Genomic DNA, 16,998 nt, shown 5'->3' on the forward strand with positions numbered 1-16,998 from the left:
CGGATTCCGTTCCTAGGACAGGAGCCGAATCGCCCACGCTTCACACCCGTGGCCGCTACGCTGGTGTCGGCCGTCACCATCGGGCCTCTCGCCGAGATGCTGGTGCCAGTGGCAACCCTCTCCACCGACCCAACCCACCGACCATCGGGCGAGGTAATGCTGACTCCTCACCCGGAGTTGGCATCGCGATACGGGGTGGTAGGGTCAGCCACACTGGTAAACGCAGATGGGGGCCGGCTGTTTATACGTGTGTTTAACCCACACAGTACCCCGGCAATGATACGACGACGCACCCCGGTAGCCACCGTACACCCCCTGCACGCTCGCCACTCGAACGACTCGGTGTTCGCACTCTGGGCGGAGGACCCTGGCCGCCCCGAGGACAGCCAGGATCTGGCCTGGCGGGTCGGCCCAACCCCCCGAGCCGAGATTGTTCCCCTGCAGGATGCGTTACATGTGCCTTGGGCAGCCTTACCTAAGGGGGAGGCCGATCAGCTGCGCGGGTTATTGCGGGAGTACGCCGACGTGTTCAGTGAGCACGATTCGGACGTGGGCCGGACCGACCTGGTCAAGCACCAAATTGACACAGGTGCAACCCGACCCATCAAACTCCCCGCATACCGAGTGGGCGCGCCTGAACGGACCCAGATCAAAGAGGCAGTCACGGATATGCTACGCGATAACATAATCCAGCCCTCCGCGAGCCCTTGGTCTGCCCCGGTGGTACTGGTAACGAAAAAGGACGGATCGACTCGGTTCTGCGTTGATTACCGAAAATTGAACGCAGTCACCCTCGGCGACGCTTTTCCCATCCCACGCATCGACGACACCTTCGACAGTCTCGCAGGAGCGCGGTATTTTTCCACCCTCGATCTGGCGTCCGGTTACTGGCAGGTGGAGATGACGGAGGAGGATCGGCCAAAAACAGCATTCACCACCCCGATGGGCCTGTTTGAGTTTCGAGTGTTGCCGTTCGGACTCACTAACGCGCCCGCGACGTTCCAGCGGTTGATGGAGTTGGTGATGCTGGGCTTGCAGTGGGAACAGTGCCTGATTTACCTGGACGACGTAATAGTGTTCAGTAGGTCGCTGTCCGAACACTGGTCCAGGCTGCGGGAAGTATTCCAGCGACTGCGAGCAGCCCATCTCAAGCTCAAGCCACGTAAGTGTTACATTGCGCAACGCGAGGTGGGGTACCTCGGACACCGAGTCAGCGAGGCAGGGGTGAGCACCGATCCCGAGAAGGTGCGTGCCGTAGTGGATTGGCCGCGGCCGAGGAACCTGACGGAGATCAGGTCATTCTTGGGACTCGCCACTTATTACCGTCGATTTGTAAAGGGATTCAGTGAGATTACACGCCCCCTCACCCAACTCACCTCCCCTAAGAACCCCTATCAGTGGTCGGAGGCCTGCCAGACGGCTTTCACCACACTCAAAGACCACCTCACCCACACCCCCACCTTGGCTTTCCCAGATTTCACCACCGATTTTATTTTGGACACTGACGCCTGCAGCAGTGGGCTGGGCGCGGTGCTGTCGCAAGTGCAGGGTGGGACGGAGCGGGTCATCGCGTACGCCAGTCGGACCCTGAGCGGGGCCGAACTGAACTATTGTGTAACCCGTCAGGAACTGTATGCTGTAATTTTCGCGTGTAAACAGTTCCGACCGTACTTGTACGGCAGGAAATGTCGTGTGCGCACCGATCATTATGCACTGCAGTTCCTCCTTACATTCAAGGAACCGCGGGGGCAGATGGCTCGATGGCTGGCGCAGCTGCAGGAGTACAACCTGCAGATCGAGTACCGAGCGGGGCGAACACACGCGAACGCGGACGCCTTGTCAAGACGGCCCGCGGTGCGCGCTGAGACGAGGGAGGGAGACGCCTGCCCGTGCTTCACGGGGGGACGCTGCCGCCAGACAGCAGAACCCAAGGAGCGCGCGGAAACTAAACTCCCCCCCCCGAGAGAGAGTGCAGTGTGCGCCGCAGGAACCCCTGCAGAAGGAGCCCGGGGACAGACGGATCATCCCACCCCAACCGGGCGGATCCAAGAGGATGTCGGCTGCGCCTTCCCGGGCTTGGACGACGAGCAGCTGCGACAAACCCAGCAGCGGGATCCGGATCTGGCGGCGGTGGAGGCGGCACTGCGAGAGAGGAAGGATGCACTACCAGGGCCCTGGAGCGGTTTGTATGCCCGGTTGTGTGTAGAAAACGGGGTGGTGAGGGAACTGGCCGACGCTGGGCAGCCGAGGTGCATCTGCGTTCCCGCCCATGTGCGACCCCAACTACTACGACTGGTACACGACCACCCGCTCGGGGGCCATGATGGGGAACGGCGCACCCGGGAGACTCTGCGTCGCCAGTATCTCTGGCCTAAATTGGCGCAAGATGTGGCCGCCTGGGTGCAGGGCTGCCGGGCCTGTCAGCAGTGTGGGCAAAAGCCAGCGAGGTACCAGGTACCCCTGAGGCCGTTCCGAGTCAGTCGGACGAATCAGTTGGTCGGAATCGACCTGCAGGGGCCCTTTCCACGATCCCACCGGGGCAACCGATATATTCTTGTAGCGGTGGAGTACTTCACCCGCTACCCCGTGGCGGTGGCTATCCCGGATAAAACAGCCCTCGTAGTGGCCCGGGCCTTCGTGGAAAACTACGTACTTAAGTGCGGGATCCCCGAACGAGTCATTACAGACCAGGGTAGTGAATTCGAGGCCGAACTATTCCAGGCGCTGTGCCGAGAGTTCGGGATCCAGAAGGACCGAACCACGGCATATCACCCCCAGGCGAACGGGATGGTAGAGAGGATGAACCAGACTCTGGCCGGGAAGCTTAAACGCATGGCGGCCGCGAATCAACAGGACTGGGACGAACACCTCCCCTATGCCCTGTTCGCCTACACCACCGCCGTTCACACATCTACAGGACAGACCCCGTTCCTAATGATGTTTGGTCGCGAGTCTCGCCTGCCCGCAGATCTGCTGTTCGGTGTCCCTCCACCGCAACGGGAGGAAGGGAGCCACCCCGTGGAGCACTTGCTGGAGACCCTGCGAGGGGCCAGGGGCCGAGCCTACCCGCACGGAGAGGCCGCGCACCAGCGGCAAGAGCAGGGCGCCCGACCCCGTATGGAGCCCCCCTTCTACACTGCGGGCTCCGAGGTGTGGCTGTACACTCCCCGCGTCGGTGCCGGACAGGTGGGGAAGCTGACCACCTACTGGCGAGGACCCTGGATTGTGAGACGGCAGATCTCACCATGGACGGTGCTGATTCAGGGAGGAGAGAGGGGCCGGGAGATGGTGGTCAACATCCGCCGACTGAAGCCGTGGCGAGCAGCCCCCGAGGGGGGGAGCCCCGCCGTCCAAGTACCCCGAAACCCCGGGGTCCCCCCACCCCCCGTGCCCGGGGGCCTCGCGCAGTATATGGGCCCCACGGAGCCCCGGGCTCCGAGGGGCCCCGGGCGGGGCCGGGGGCGACGAGGACGGCGACCCTTAAACCCCACCGCCTCTGAGTTTGTTCCCCAGCCCGCAGGTGCCAGAGACCGAGGGGAGCCGTTGGAATGGAGGAGGAGACCACCGCCGGAGCCCCAGGAGACGGAGCCGCCACCCCCGAGGCCAGCCACAAGGGCCGGGCGAATCCCGCGGACCCCGCGGCGATACCTCGTGGGGGCAACCCAGGCGAGGTGCTCCAGTCAACCCGGGACGGGGACTGGCACCCCGGGGGGCTATGTGGTGCCACAGCGACGGGGCCGCTCGGCCGAGCCAGGGAGCCGCCCGGCTTCCACCGCCGCACTGCCCCCCATCACCCCCCCCACATAAACACGCACCCACGTAGGGCCTCGTGGTCGGGTCACCTACCCTGAGTTTTCACCCGAGGGCCCCCTAGGGGGGTTACCCCACGGTTTCTCAGGGCCAGGGAATTGGACAGGACCCTTCCCAGGCCAAGTAACACTGCGGCGCCGTGGGCGGATTTGAGATCGCACGACCACGGCGAGCTCAGAGAGCCCCGCAGTTAGAAACGCATACAAACACAAACACGGGTCAGCAAGGCAGATAGCTGGGATCAGGACCCGGGACGACTGATTGGTCGAAAGTTCAAAGGCCGGCGGGATCGCAAAAGAGCGGGAAATCCTAGGCTCAGGATTGGTCGAGAGACCAAGGCGGTCGGGACGGGGGCGCCTAGCCTTTGATGTGAATAGTTTAAAAGAAAACGCAGGGGCAGTAGGGAAGTCTCTTCTTCTGGAGTTTGGACACGGGGTCAGCGACGAAGGAGTCATCGGGCGAGCCGCTAGATTGTCTGCAGGACGATCTGAGCGCCGCAAGGTCACCAAGGACTACAGACGGTATCGTGTTGCCTGCCTTACAACACCTCAGAGCGGAGAGTAGGATCCGTAGGAGAGGGTTAGTTCGGGGTAAGGACGAGTAGGAAAGCGGTTTAGCAGAGAGCGCAGCATAGAATAGGGCTACACGGCACCAGAGTGTGGGTTAGAAGCGCCTTGCTGGCCCGCACACACACACGGGTGGCTCGGTTGGTTAGCAAGGGCTAATAAAATCTCGAGCGTAGTAACAAAACCGTGTTGTTGGGTGTTTTTGGAACGTGGTACTAGCGTGCACTGCATTCGCGAGTGTGTGGTCGTTGTATGCATAAAGGCCGTGGTCTCTGTACGATTGTGCGGGTACGGAGGTGTGTGCGTTAACGCCCGGGGAGAGCACTTTTGTGTGTTGGCGTGACTACGCAGCCGTGTGAGAGGAGAATCGTCCTTGTACGATATTTGTGGTGACGTGCACGCGCGAGTGGGGGAGGGGACGAGTCGTCGTGTCGGCGTGTGCCCCGCTTGCGTAAAGTGCGGCGCGGTGGTGGACCCCTGACCCCCGACCCCACGGCTCAAGCGCGTAATCGGCTGCGCATTGTTGTACGGTTTGTCTCGCGCGCACGGCGGCGGCGGCTTGAGTCGTTGTGTCGGCGTGTGCCCCGCTTGCGTGTGCTCGTTACTTGCGTAAGCTCTCGGCGTGCGTAATCGGCGTACACCAGGTGCGCAATCGTAACGTGAGCGGCCAGCGCGGCGCAGAGCGGCGCAAGAGTGGGTATCGCGTGTGGAGCTGTATGTGTGTGCGCGCACGTTCACGACGTGTGTAACACAGGTGCGCGATCCTAACGTGAGTGGTCAGTGTTGGGTGAGTGCCGTGCAGAGCTGTGTGTGGGTGTGCGCGTACGTGGTTAACCATGCCTGCTACGCGGACCCGCGGTGGAGGGGAATCCTCGGGTGACGGCTCCCACACCATGGGTGAGGAGCCTAGCGGCGGTTCGCTTAGCAGCGGGGGGGCGATTGATGATGTTAGTCCGGCCGTTAGTATTATCGAGGGAGGGATCTCGGGGGCTAGCGACCCCCACACTTAACAGCCGACTTCACCTTTTTGGGGCTCTTGGCCGACTTGGCAGCCGCGGGCTTCTTTGCTTTCTTGGGAGACTTCTTGGGCGCGGTCTCCTTGGCTGCCGCGGGCTTCTTCACCTTCTTGGCTGCCGCGGGCTTTTTAGCTGCGGGCTTTGATGTTGACGACTTGGGCTTCGCCTTTGCGGCAGCCTTTTCCTTGTTGAGTTTGAAAGAGCCAGATGCACCGCTGCCCTTCACTTGCGCCACGGCGTCTTTGGCCACGAGCTTCTTGATGGCCAACTTCACGCGGGCATTGTTCTTCTCCACGTCGTATCCTCCGGCAGCAAGCGACTTTTTGAGCGCAGGAAGAGACACGCCGTTCCTCTCCTTGCTGCTGGCCAGAGCCTTGAGGATGAGCTCGGACACGCTGGGGCCGACCTTCTTGGACTTTGGAGCGGCGCGCTTCTTCTTGGGGCTTTTAGGCGCTGAAGTAGCCGCAGCTGGTGGTTGAGCAGGAGCAGTTTCCGCCATCTCAAAACGTCGCTTTTATCGCCTCGCCTCTTTGAAATCGAAATCAGCGCTCTCACGGATTCAAACCGAGCGTCCTCCAGGCCCGAGGTTATTATAGAAGCGGCGTACTGAATGCGGACGTCGCTGAGATCATCCAGCACTCAGATCTAGTGAGGAAGTTGCCACCATACTCACTGTGTTTATCACGCCTGCCTTTGGGCTCGATTACTCCCGTAACGTTCATACTTACATGCATATAGTTGATACATTATCACGAAGATCACTTCTTTAATGTACGTTACTTATGCAATATACGACAATGCTCACGATATAAATTATAATTCAAAACAAGTGAACAACCAACATTTGGGAGACATTGTTCGGTCAGGGCGAGATATGATGATTGTCGTTTTTCAAAAGTGTTAATGATGAACACTATTTAAAACACACTCGAATGTTTTGCAAGACAAGATGCTTCAACAGACTACTCATATTTAATTCCAACGAAATATTTTCTATTTAAGTTTTGCCTCGCGCGCTCGCGATTCCTCCTCTCGCGCTATGGTGAGGACTGCGCGCCATGCCAACCGTCCCTTGTCACCGAACTTTTAACTGGACGTTTTAATCGAACTTTGAAATTAATAAATATATGGATTTTCAGATGGACAACAAACTGAAGAAAATTACTCAAAATTAACCGACATTAAATAGAAAGTTTAACATGTTACGTGGCAAGAGGTGAGTAGCTCACGCACTGCAGAAGGGTCGTGCGCCTTGAACAAGATCGAGGCACGGTGCACAATTATCACCACTCAAATTCAACTCAAGTGACTCCGCAGTCGAATGTTTAAAGAACATATATAATCTTACGTTTAATGCACCGACAGAGTTGATATTCTAGGAGCGCAGGATGGTTCATGCGATGAGTTGTTTTTACTGCAATAAGTAACACGTATTTACTGCACTAAGTAACACGAATGAGTAATCATTGGAAAGATGTTATTAACCATGTAAAAATATTTAACTACACATATTTGTACCATCTTATTTGACAGGTAATATTATACTTTACCGAGTGTTGACATCCCCAGCGTTTACCAGTACTTTTATGCTTACTATCAGCTAACACTGGCCACAACCCTGAGCTGATGTGCTCATTTGTTCCCTTTTAGCCCCGACACCCCACGCCACTCCCCGGCAACCACATTCAGATAAGGCCCCCCCCCTCTGCCCCCCCCTGATTTATTATTTTAATTATTATTTATATTATTTAAATTATGTATTATTATTGTTTTACCTACGTGACTTTACCGAAAAAACCTAAGAGTATGAATCATTGCAGTCACGAAAGCTTCAAATCTAGAACGAATGCAAGAATCATTCATTCCACGCGCATGTGAAGAGGAGTCGTAGAATGGTTTATGCACTTCTTTATACTGGTAGCAACGAAGTGGACCAGCCTACAATAGATTATATCGTCCGTCCGTCCGTCCGTCCGTGTAGCAACATCGCCCCCTATTGCAAACACTTGGCATGACCCTACAAAAACCTTTAGACTCTGTGATACTTTCCTGGCTAAACAAGTGTAACATTCCCTTATAATTCCCTAAGATAGCTTTTAATTAAAACATTTACATTAATGAGGTTTTCCTGGCTAAACACGTGTAACATTCCCTTATAATTCCCTGAGATAGCTTTTAATTAAAACTTTGAAATTAAATAAAAAAAACTCACAGCGCCCTAAAGCCTACAGCTAGGCCTAAAGCCTAGAACTGGGCCTCAAAGTCTGACTTCGTATCGTACCCCTGCGTGTGTGCAAGGGAGTTAATGTTTAACAATGTTACATTCCCTGATGCTTTTAAATATAAACATTTAAATTTAAAGCTTTTACATGAATAATAAAAACATTTAAATTAAAAATTAACTCTCGGCGGCCTAAAGCCTACAGCTAGGCCTCAAGCCTCGAACGCCTCAAACTCTCCCTTCGTATTGTTCCCCTGCGTGTGTGCAAGGGAGTTATGTTTAACAATGTTACATTCCCTGATGCTTTTAAATAGAAACATTTAAATTTAAAGCTTTTACATAAATTATAAAAACAGGTAAATTAAAAATTAACTCACGGCGCCCTAAAGCCTACAGCTAGGCCTAAAGCCTAGACCTAGGCCTCACACTCTCCCTTCGTATCGTCCGATTCAGTGTAGCAATATCGCCCCCTACTGCAAACACTTGGCAGGACCCTACAAAAACCTTTAGTCTCAGTGGGGCTTTCCTGGCTAAACAAGTGTAATAATACATTATGTTTATATTCTTTGGTTATTCGTTCCTACCAGCCCACCCCGCAGGGTCCTGTTTTCACCAACGCACAGCAATACTCGTTCCAAGACCAACCCCGGGCACACGTCCCACAGCCCCTTTTAACTCCTCAATCTCCGCTCCCAATACACATCCGCGTCCAGCACGCCTGCTCCGGGTGACGTCACTGCCCTTTAACCCCTGACACCCCCGTCCAGCTCTTTCCCGCGCGTGTGATTGGTGCGTGTTGTCGTGAGAGCGGGGATGTCGTGTTTGCGTGGTGCGTGAGGGTGGCTCGCAGATCCCTTAAAGTGCTTGAACCATTCTCCGACTCCTCTTCATATGTAATCTGACCGCTCAAAAAGAGCGAGTTTTATTCTTTAAAAAACACGATACTTTCTTCCAATAGGCATCCCAATTTATTCTAAACCATGTTCCATGATTGATGCAATGTTGGAATACTGCTCAAATACCGTTCCTAAATTAGACATAATAAAGGGTAACTGGAATGAGCAGAGCATTTGTTTAATTGCGAGCAATTTGGCACGAGGGCAACTCGACGACGGTGTCCTTATTAATAACAAAACCCCTGTGTACGACTGTCCGAGCTCTTTGCAAGCAAGTGGGTGGCTCTGAAAAGAGCCGTTGTTGTGGTGGTAGAGGCGGCGGCGCGTTCACTTCTTTGCCTGAGAGGTCTTCTTGGGCAGCAGCACGGCCTGGATGTTGGGCAGCACACCGCCCTGGGCGATAGTCACGCCGCCCATGAGCTTGTTGAGCTCCTCGTCGTTTCGCACGGCGAGCTGCAGGTGTCGGGGGATGATCCTCGTCTTCTTGTTGTCGCGGGCGGCATTGCCAGCCAGCTCGAGGATCTCGGCAGAAAGGTACTCGAGCACGGCGGCCAGGTAGACGGGTGCTCCAGCGCCGACCCGCTGGGCGTAATTGCCCTTGCGGAGCAGCCTGTGAACGCGACCCACGGGGAACTGCAAGCCGGCGCGGGAAAAGCGGGACTTTGCCTTGGCGCGAGATTTGCCACCGGTCTTGCCGCGTCCAGACATTGCTAAGGGACCTAGGATGAAAAAAGCAATAGAGACAAAGTACGAACGATTTGTGACGTTAACACGCACCACCGGAGCGTCTTTTATAGCGGAGACAAGGATCGTAGAGCGCGCCGCTGCTGATTGGCTCCTCTCGGTCGAGTCCCGCCCTCTCCTTGAGCCACCAATGAAAAGCCGGGACGCGAGGATTCGATGTTGACTTTAATTATTTTTATCCATATATATTTTTATGCGGACACGTATCTTAGGAATTAAACAATGCGATACACGTACTTAATAGGTTCAAGTTTTAAGCATTATTGAGTTAATTTATGGGCACGTGCTGGCAAGTCAAACTTATAAGCGGATTCCGCAAATATCAATGTATTATTGATTATAATCATCATTTTGAGGGACCTCATTGGTTATAAGAAATCATTGTGATAGCCTTGAGCTCGTGATTGATCGCCCACGTGCCTATACGGTGTATATATATTCCTTTAACCGCCTGTTCGGGCAATGCCTAAAAATATATGTGCGTGAATAATTAAGTCTCTTAGTTTGCAAAATGTGAACTTCTTATCAGCTCGGGATTGAAACAACATCAACCAATATCTTTGGGTTTAATAGTTAATATATTTCACCAAAATAACCCTTTTGTTGTAGATTATGTAAACATGGTTTCACAACGCTTATATACAACACCAACGTGTGATGTTGAAAAATGAGCGGCGGGGTATATAAAATGAACTTCATTGTCGCTTACGCCTGACGACTCGTGAGAGCCGTGACCAGCAAACGAAGGTTTCCGGCACCCGAACTTTGAAGGACACACATGGAAGCTTTTTCATGCGTAAGTGGTGGCTCTGAAAATAGCCTTTGTGTTGTGCTTTGAGGGCCGAGCTGGGCGTTCAAGCGCGCTCGCCACGAATGCGGCGGGCGAGCTGAATGTCCTTGGGCATGATGGTGACGCGCTTGGCGTGGATGGCGCACAGGTTGGTGTCCTCGAAGAGCGCGACAAGGTACGCTTCGCTGGCCTCCTGCAGAGCCATGACAGCGGAGCTCTGGAAGCGCAGGTCGGTCTTGAAGTCCTGCGCGATCTCCCTGACGAGGCGCTGGAAGGGCAGTTTGCGGATGAGCAGCTCGGTGGACTTCTGGTAGCGGCGGATCTCGCGCAGAGCGACGGTGCCGGGCCTGTAGCGGTGAGGCTTCTTGACGCCGCCCGTGGCCGGAGCGCTCTTTCGGGCCGCCTTGGTGGCGAGTTGCTTGCGTGGGGCCTTGCCGCCCGTGGACTTGCGAGCGGTCTGCTTGGTGCGAGCCATGGCTTGGTGTGGGCAAAGATTCTCACAAGCGGGGAGAAGGCGGCTTATGTAGCCCAGAGCGCGCGCTCACTGGTCAGCGGAGTCGTGACGTGCGAAGACGGGGAGCGTGCTGATTGGTTGGCAGCGTGCAATGATCTCGAGTCGTCAACTCTTCTTAATCAACAAAATGTTCAGTTTGGATCATTTCAGAATGCCGTATCACGATGCAGTAGTACCGTTTGAGCGCCGTCGATGTCTTTAACGGATGTTATTTTCTCAAGCAAACACCTTTCCGAAAACGACTTTACAGTGCTCTGCATGATCTAAATAAAGTGTGAAGAAACTGCACTTCATTGGAAACAGTAATACGTAAAAATGTCGGAAAGAGGTGATCACAGGGATAGATATCTATTCTCTTGGCATTGAGATGATGATCATCAATTATACTGCACGAGTCATCCATGCTAGGCGCTTACTTTTACATATATGTACACGTGCAAAATGTTAGTTCCTGCCCGAAAATACAACCACGAATTAAATATATTGCATTGCAAGGTTTTGGCGCCAAATATCCAATGTAATATCTGAATGGGCTGCAGATGAAATCAATGGACAAACAAGTCCAATAAATGCCTGCTGGTGAATATGATGTGCCATGAATATTGTTATCGCTTTTATTCACGTTGAAACAGGTCAAAATGCGATCGATCTCTCCATTTCAATGAGCGAACAATGTCCCCGCGTGAACCGGGACTTTGTTGGAAGTTTCGTTTTGTACTCCTGCTAGGACTGGTAATAGCAGGTTCGGAGAGGTGGGTGGTTCTGAAAAGAGCCTTTGTAATTAATGGTGGAGTCGAGGCTTCACTTGGAGCTTGTGTACTTGGTGACGGCCTTGGTGCCCTCCGACACGGCGTGCTTGGCCAGCTCGCCGGGGAGCAGCAGTCGCACTGCGGTCTGGATCTCCCGAGAGGTGATGGTGGAGCGTTTGTTGTAGTGCGCCAGGCGGGACGCCTCGGAAGCGATGCGCTCAAAGATGTCGTTGACGAACGAGTTCATGATGCTCATTGCCTTGGACGAGATGCCGGTATCGGGGTGCACCTGCTTCATCACCTTGTAGATGTAAATGGCGTAGCTCTCCTTCCTGCGGTGGCGTCGCTTCTTGCCATCCTTGCGCGTAGCCTTGGTCACAGCCTTCTTGGAGCCCTTCTTGGGAGCAGGAACCTTAGCCGGCCCAGCGCTCTTTGATGCGGGAGGATCGGGCATGTCGACGCGTCGTAGGCAGCTTCGGGTCAGTTCACAACAGACGGGAAGCGAATGTGGATGTCGATCGCGCGTTGAGCTCCTTTTATAGGAGGCGAGATGCAAATCAGAGGATCGTAGTGCGCGGCGCTGCTGAGTGGCTCTTTTAGTACCATCCCTCTCCATCAGCCTCCAATGAGAAACGCGGACGCGATGTTCACTTTAATATAGTTTTTACTGCAAAAATGACTTGTGAATATAACACAATGTAATGTCCAAACATGTATATTAGTGAATTGCAGCCATGGCCATTGATTTTGTTTTAAAAAGGATGACTAGAAAATCCAATACAGTATATTGTGTTTAGAGTGTGGGTTTTTTTGTTTCTTACGAAGGATTGTTTCACAACTCGTCTAATACGGCACACGGGCGTTTTATGAACGCAATTTGGATAAATACAAGCGCTCGGTGGAGAAAAATAACTTCGCTGTTGTGCTGTACAGGTGGAGATTAGCGTTCCGGCACGCTACGTCAATTAGGACGAGTGTGCTGTAAGATTGTGGCGCCAAATGCTCTACGTAATATCGGAATCGGCTGCAGCTGGAAATTATTCACGCAAAAATACCAGAAATGGGTACTGTATTAATGCGTTCAAGAATTACGCCTTGTTAAATGTGACGTGTCGTGAATATCATGATTTCTTTCATTCATGTGGAAGCAGATGAAGATTCGCCAACTCAACAAGCAAACGTCCACCACGCTCACGAGGAATTGGCGCGCAATAACCCAGGACATGTGCTCCATTTAGAAAGTGTTTGGCAACACTGGCGCAAGCAGTTTCGAAGAGGTGGGTGGCTCTGAAAAGAGCCTTTGGGTTGGCTTAATGTGCGAGAGATGGGCGCTCAGCCTCCGAAGCCGTAGAGAGTGCGGCCCTGGCGCTTGAGGGCGTAGACCACGTCCATGGCGGTGACGGTCTTGCGCTTGGCGTGCTCCGTGTAGGTGACGGCGTCGCGGATGACGTTCTCAAGGAAGACCTTCAGGACGCCGCGGGTCTCCTCGTAGATGAGGCCCGAGATGCGCTTCACACCGCCGCGGCGAGCGAGGCGGCGGATGGCGGGCTTGGTGATGCCCTGGATGTTGTCGCGCAGCACCTTGCGATGGCGTTTTGCGCCTCCCTTGCCGAGCCCCTTACCGCCTTTACCGCGTCCAGACATTGCGACTACTTCTGACAAAGCACGCGAGAGACATGCGCGCTCAGCTTGCAGCAGCAGCCACCTTTATATCCGAAGCGTGGTGACGTCACCGACCACCCCTGCCCTCCGCGATGGCTCCGCCTTAAACCTTCGACATTTAACCTCTGTGACGAAGAAAACCCTCCACCGTCGTCAAAAACACTTCCGTGACATGTACAATATGCGACGTTTTGGGCAATGACCCTTCTTCGAAGCACTCTGTAATGATATTGGCACACCCGCAGCGAACGCGAGAGGAACGCAATCTGTTGCAAGATTGCACGTGGAGTGAATAATCGGTGTAAGGTCTTGTTTTCAAGTGAACAAGATGAACTAACTTTATAATCGTATGAAGCTAAACGGCTTCCAACACAATAGTTGAGTGAACGTCACCAACTAGTTCTCCCAAAGTAAGAAAGACATTTATTTTAATAGAGAAGTTTAGATGGTGCACCGCAATGTTTACAAAACAAAAACAAAGTGAAAAGGCGAGAACGAGCGAATGAAGGCAAATTGAGTAAAGCTGTCTGGAATCAATACATTTTTAGACTAAATTCCATATTTGGCACCAGTAACATGATGACGGAATGAAGAGGTGCAACACATAATCAAAATTGGAGGTTCGTCAAGAATGCATCGATTTGAATCTGGATTTAGATTAGAATCGCCAGCGAGAATGCTGACGTTGTGGGGGTCGCTAGCCCCCGAGATCCCTCCCTCGATAATACTAACGGCCGGACTAACATCATCAATCGCCCCCCCGCTGCTAAGCGAACCGCCGCTAGGCTCCTCACCCAGGGTGTGGGAGCCGTCACCCGAGGATTCCCCTCCACCGCGGGTCCGCGTAGCAGGCATGGATAACCACGCACGCGCACACCCACACACAGCTCTGCACGGCACTCACCCAACCCTGACCACTCACGTTAGGATCGCGCACCTGTGTTACACACGTCGTGAACGTGCGCGCACACACGCATACAGCTCCACACGCGATACCCACTCCTGCGCCGCTCTGCGCCGCGCTGGCCGCCCACGTTACGATCGCGCACCTTGGGCACGCCGATTACGCACGCCGAGAGCTTACGCAAGTAACGAGCGCACGCAAGCGGGGCACACGCCGACACGACGACTCGTCCCCTCCCCCACTCGCGCGTGCACGTCAACACAAATATCGTACAAGGACGATTCTCCTCTCACACGGCTGCGTAGTCACGCCAACACACCAAAAGTGCTCTCCCCGGGCGTTAACGCACACACCTCCGTACCCGCACAATCGTACAGAGACCACGGCCTTTATGCGTACAACGACCACACACTCGCGAATGCAGTGCACGCTAATACCACGTTCCAAAAACACCCAACAACACGGTTTTGTTACTACGCTCGAGATTTTATTAGCCCTTGCTAACCAACCGAGCCACCCGTGTGTGTGTGCGGGACAGCAAGGCGCTTCTAACCCACACTCTGGTGCCGTGTAGCCCTATTCTATGCTGCGCTCTCTGCTAAACCGCTTTCCTACTCGTCCTTACCCCGAACTAACCCTCTCCTACGGATCCTACCCTCCGCTCTGAGGTGTTGTAAGGCGCGCAACACGATACCGTCCGTAGTCCTTGGTGACCTTGCGGCGCTCAGATCGTCCTGCAGACAATCTAGCGGCTCGCCCGATGACTCCTTCGTCGCTGACCCCGTGTCCAAACTCCAGAAGAAGAGAGTTCCCTACTGCCCCTGCGTTTTCTTTTAAACTATTCACATCAAAGGCTAGGAGCCCCCGTCCCGACCGCCTTGGTCTCTCGACCAATCCTGAGCCTAGGATTTCCCGCTCTTTTGCGATCCCGCCGGCCTTTGAACTTTCGACCAATCAGTCGTCCCGGGTCCTGATCCCAGCTATCTGCCTTGCTGACCCGTGTTTGTGTTTGTATGCGTTTCTAACTGCGGGGCTCTCTGAGCTCGCCGTGGTCGTGCGATCTCAAATCCGCCCACGGCGCCGCAGTGTTACTTGGCCTGGGAAGGGTCCTGTCCAATTCCCTGGCCCTGAGAAACCGTGGGGTAACCCCCCTAGGGGGCCCTCGGGTGAAAACTCAGGGTAGGTGACCCGACCACGAGGCCCTACGTGGGTGCGGGTGCGTGTTTATGTGGGGGGGGTGATGGGGGGCAGTGCGGCGGTGGAAGCCGGGCGGCTCCCTGGCTCGGCCGAGCGGCCCCGTCGCTGTGGCACCACATAGCCCCCCGGGGTGCCAGTCCCCGTCCCGGGTTGACTGGAGCACCTCGCCTGGGTTGCCCCCACGAGGTATCGCCGCGGGGTCCGCGGGATTCGCCCGGCCCTTGTGGCTGGCCTCGGGGGTGGCGGCTCCGTCTCCTGGGGCTCCGGCGGTGGTCTCCTCCTCCATTCCAACGGCTCCCCTCGGTCTCCGGCACCTGCGGGCTGGGGGACAAACTCAGAGGCGGTGGGGTTTAAGGGTCGCCGTCCTCGTCGCCCCCGGCCCCGCCCGGGGCCCCTCGGAGCCCGGGGCTCCGTGGGGCCCATATACTGCGCGAGGCCCCCGGGCACGGGGGGTGGGGGGACCCCGGGGTTTCGGGGTACTTGGACGGCGGGGCTCCCCCCCTCGGGGGCTGCTCGCCACGGCTTCAGTCGGCGGATGTTGACCACCATCTCCCGGCCCCTCTCTCCTCCCTGAATCAGCACCGTCCATGGTGAGATCTGCCGTCTCACAATCCAGGGTCCTCGCCAGTAGGTGGTCAGCTTCCCCACCTGTCCGGCACCGACGCGGGGAGTGTACAGCCACACCTCGGAGCCCGCAGTGTAGAAGGGGGGCTCCATACGGGGTCGGGCGCCCTGCTCTTGCCGCTGGTGCGCGGCCTCTCCGTGCGGGTAGGCTCGGCCCCTGGCCTCTCGCAGGGTCTCCAGCAAGTGCTCCATGGGGTGGCTCCCTTCCTCCCGTTGCGGCGGAGGGACACCGAACAGCAGATCTGCGGGCAGGCGAGACTCGCGACCAAACATCATTAGGAACGGGGTCTGTCCTGTAGATGTGTGAACGGCGGTGGTGTAGGCGAACAGGGCATAGGGGAGGTGTTCGTCCCAGTCCTGTTGATTCGCGGCTGCCATGCGTTTAAGCTTCCCGGCCAGAGTCTGGTTCATCCTCTCTACCATCCCGTTCGCCTGGGGGTGATATGCCGTGGTTCGGTCCTTCTGGATCCCGAACTCTCGGCACAGCGCCTGGAATAGTTCGGCCTCGAATTCACTACCCTGGTCGGTAATGACTCGTTCGGGGATCCCGCACTTAAGTACGTAGTTTTCCACGAAGGCCCGGGCCACTACGAGGGCTGTTTTATCCGGGATAGCCACCGCCACAGGGTAGCGGGTGAAGTACTCCACCGCTACAAGAATATATCGGTTGCCCCGGTGGGATCGTGGAAAGGGCCCCTGCAGGTCGATTCCGACCAACTGATTCGTCCGACTGACTCGGAACGGCCTCAGGGGTACCTGGTACCTCGCCGGCTTTTGCCCACACTGCTGACAGGCCCGGCAGCCCTGCACCCAGGCGGCCACATCTTGCGCTAATTTAGGCCAGAGATACTGGCGACGCAGAGTCTCCCGGGTGCGCCGTTCCCCATCATGGCCCCCGAGCGGGTGGTCGTGTACCAGTCGTAGTAGTTGGGGCCGCACATGGGCGGGAACGCAGATGCACCCCGGCTGCCCAGCGTCGGCCAGTTCCCTCACCACCCCGTTTTCTACACACAACCGGGCATACAAACCGCTCCAGGGCCCTGGTAGTGCATCCTTCCTCTCTCGCAGTGCCGCCTCCACCGCCGCCAGATCCGGATCCCGCTGCTGGGTTTGTCGCAGCTGCTCGTCGTCCAAGCCCGGGAAGGCGCAGCCGACATCCTCTTGGATCCGCCCGGTTGGGGTGGGATGATCCGTCTGTCCCCGGGCTCCTTCTGCAGGGGTTCCTGCGGCGCACACTGCACTCTCTCTCGGGGGGGGGAGTTTAGTTTCCGCGCGCTCCTTGGGTTCTGCTGCCTGGCGGCAGCG

The 16,998-nt window shown here is 55.6% G+C and overlaps 5 protein-coding genes across 5 annotated transcripts; all 5 read right to left on the reverse strand.

The window, feature by feature from the left end:
* Positions 1–5,366: 5,366 nt before the first annotated feature.
* Positions 5,367–5,970, reverse strand: LOC144734424 (histone H1.5-like). The gene has a single exon (XM_078616609.1). The coding sequence runs from the start codon at positions 5,889–5,891 to the stop codon at positions 5,367–5,369; it is 525 nt and encodes a 174-aa protein (XP_078472735.1). The 5' UTR covers positions 5,892–5,970.
* A 2,696-nt stretch (positions 5,971–8,666) lies between these two features.
* On the reverse strand, positions 8,667–9,251 carry LOC144717349 (histone H2A-like). Its single transcript, XM_078592823.1, has one exon. The coding sequence runs from the start codon at positions 9,215–9,217 to the stop codon at positions 8,837–8,839; it is 381 nt and encodes a 126-aa protein (XP_078448949.1). The 5' UTR covers positions 9,218–9,251; the 3' UTR covers positions 8,667–8,836.
* Positions 9,252–10,054: 803 nt separating this feature from the next.
* Positions 10,055–11,252, reverse strand: LOC144735696 (histone H3). The gene has a single exon (XM_078618178.1). The coding sequence runs from the start codon at positions 10,516–10,518 to the stop codon at positions 10,108–10,110; it is 411 nt and encodes a 136-aa protein (XP_078474304.1). The 5' UTR covers positions 10,519–11,252; the 3' UTR covers positions 10,055–10,107.
* A 62-nt stretch (positions 11,253–11,314) lies between these two features.
* Positions 11,315–11,804, reverse strand: LOC144735703 (histone H2B type 3-B). The gene has a single exon (XM_078618191.1). It carries the CDS (start codon positions 11,758–11,760, stop codon positions 11,359–11,361), a length of 402 nt encoding a protein of 133 aa, XP_078474317.1. The 5' UTR covers positions 11,761–11,804; the 3' UTR covers positions 11,315–11,358.
* A 782-nt stretch (positions 11,805–12,586) lies between these two features.
* Positions 12,587–12,999, reverse strand: LOC144717350 (histone H4). The gene has a single exon (XM_078592824.1). It carries the CDS (start codon positions 12,948–12,950, stop codon positions 12,639–12,641), a length of 312 nt encoding a protein of 103 aa, XP_078448950.1. The 5' UTR covers positions 12,951–12,999; the 3' UTR covers positions 12,587–12,638.
* Between the last annotated feature and the right edge of the window lie 3,999 nt (positions 13,000–16,998).

This window comes from Lampetra planeri, chromosome 3 (assembly GCF_965212315.1).
Source record: "Lampetra planeri chromosome 3, kcLamPlan1.2.h2, whole genome shotgun sequence".
Taxonomy (NCBI): Eukaryota; Metazoa; Chordata; class Hyperoartia; order Petromyzontiformes; family Petromyzontidae; genus Lampetra; species Lampetra planeri.

Coding starts and splice junctions, on each gene's coding strand:
- LOC144735703 (XM_078618191.1), bottom strand. CDS start 11,760: ATGCCCGATCCTCCCGCATCAAAGAGCGCTGGGCCGGCTAAGGTTCCT.
- LOC144717349 (XM_078592823.1), bottom strand. CDS start 9,217: ATGTCTGGACGCGGCAAGACCGGTGGCAAATCTCGCGCCAAGGCAAAG.
- LOC144735696 (XM_078618178.1), bottom strand. CDS start 10,518: ATGGCTCGCACCAAGCAGACCGCTCGCAAGTCCACGGGCGGCAAGGCC.
- LOC144734424 (XM_078616609.1), bottom strand. CDS start 5,891: ATGGCGGAAACTGCTCCTGCTCAACCACCAGCTGCGGCTACTTCAGCG.
- LOC144717350 (XM_078592824.1), bottom strand. CDS start 12,950: ATGTCTGGACGCGGTAAAGGCGGTAAGGGGCTCGGCAAGGGAGGCGCA.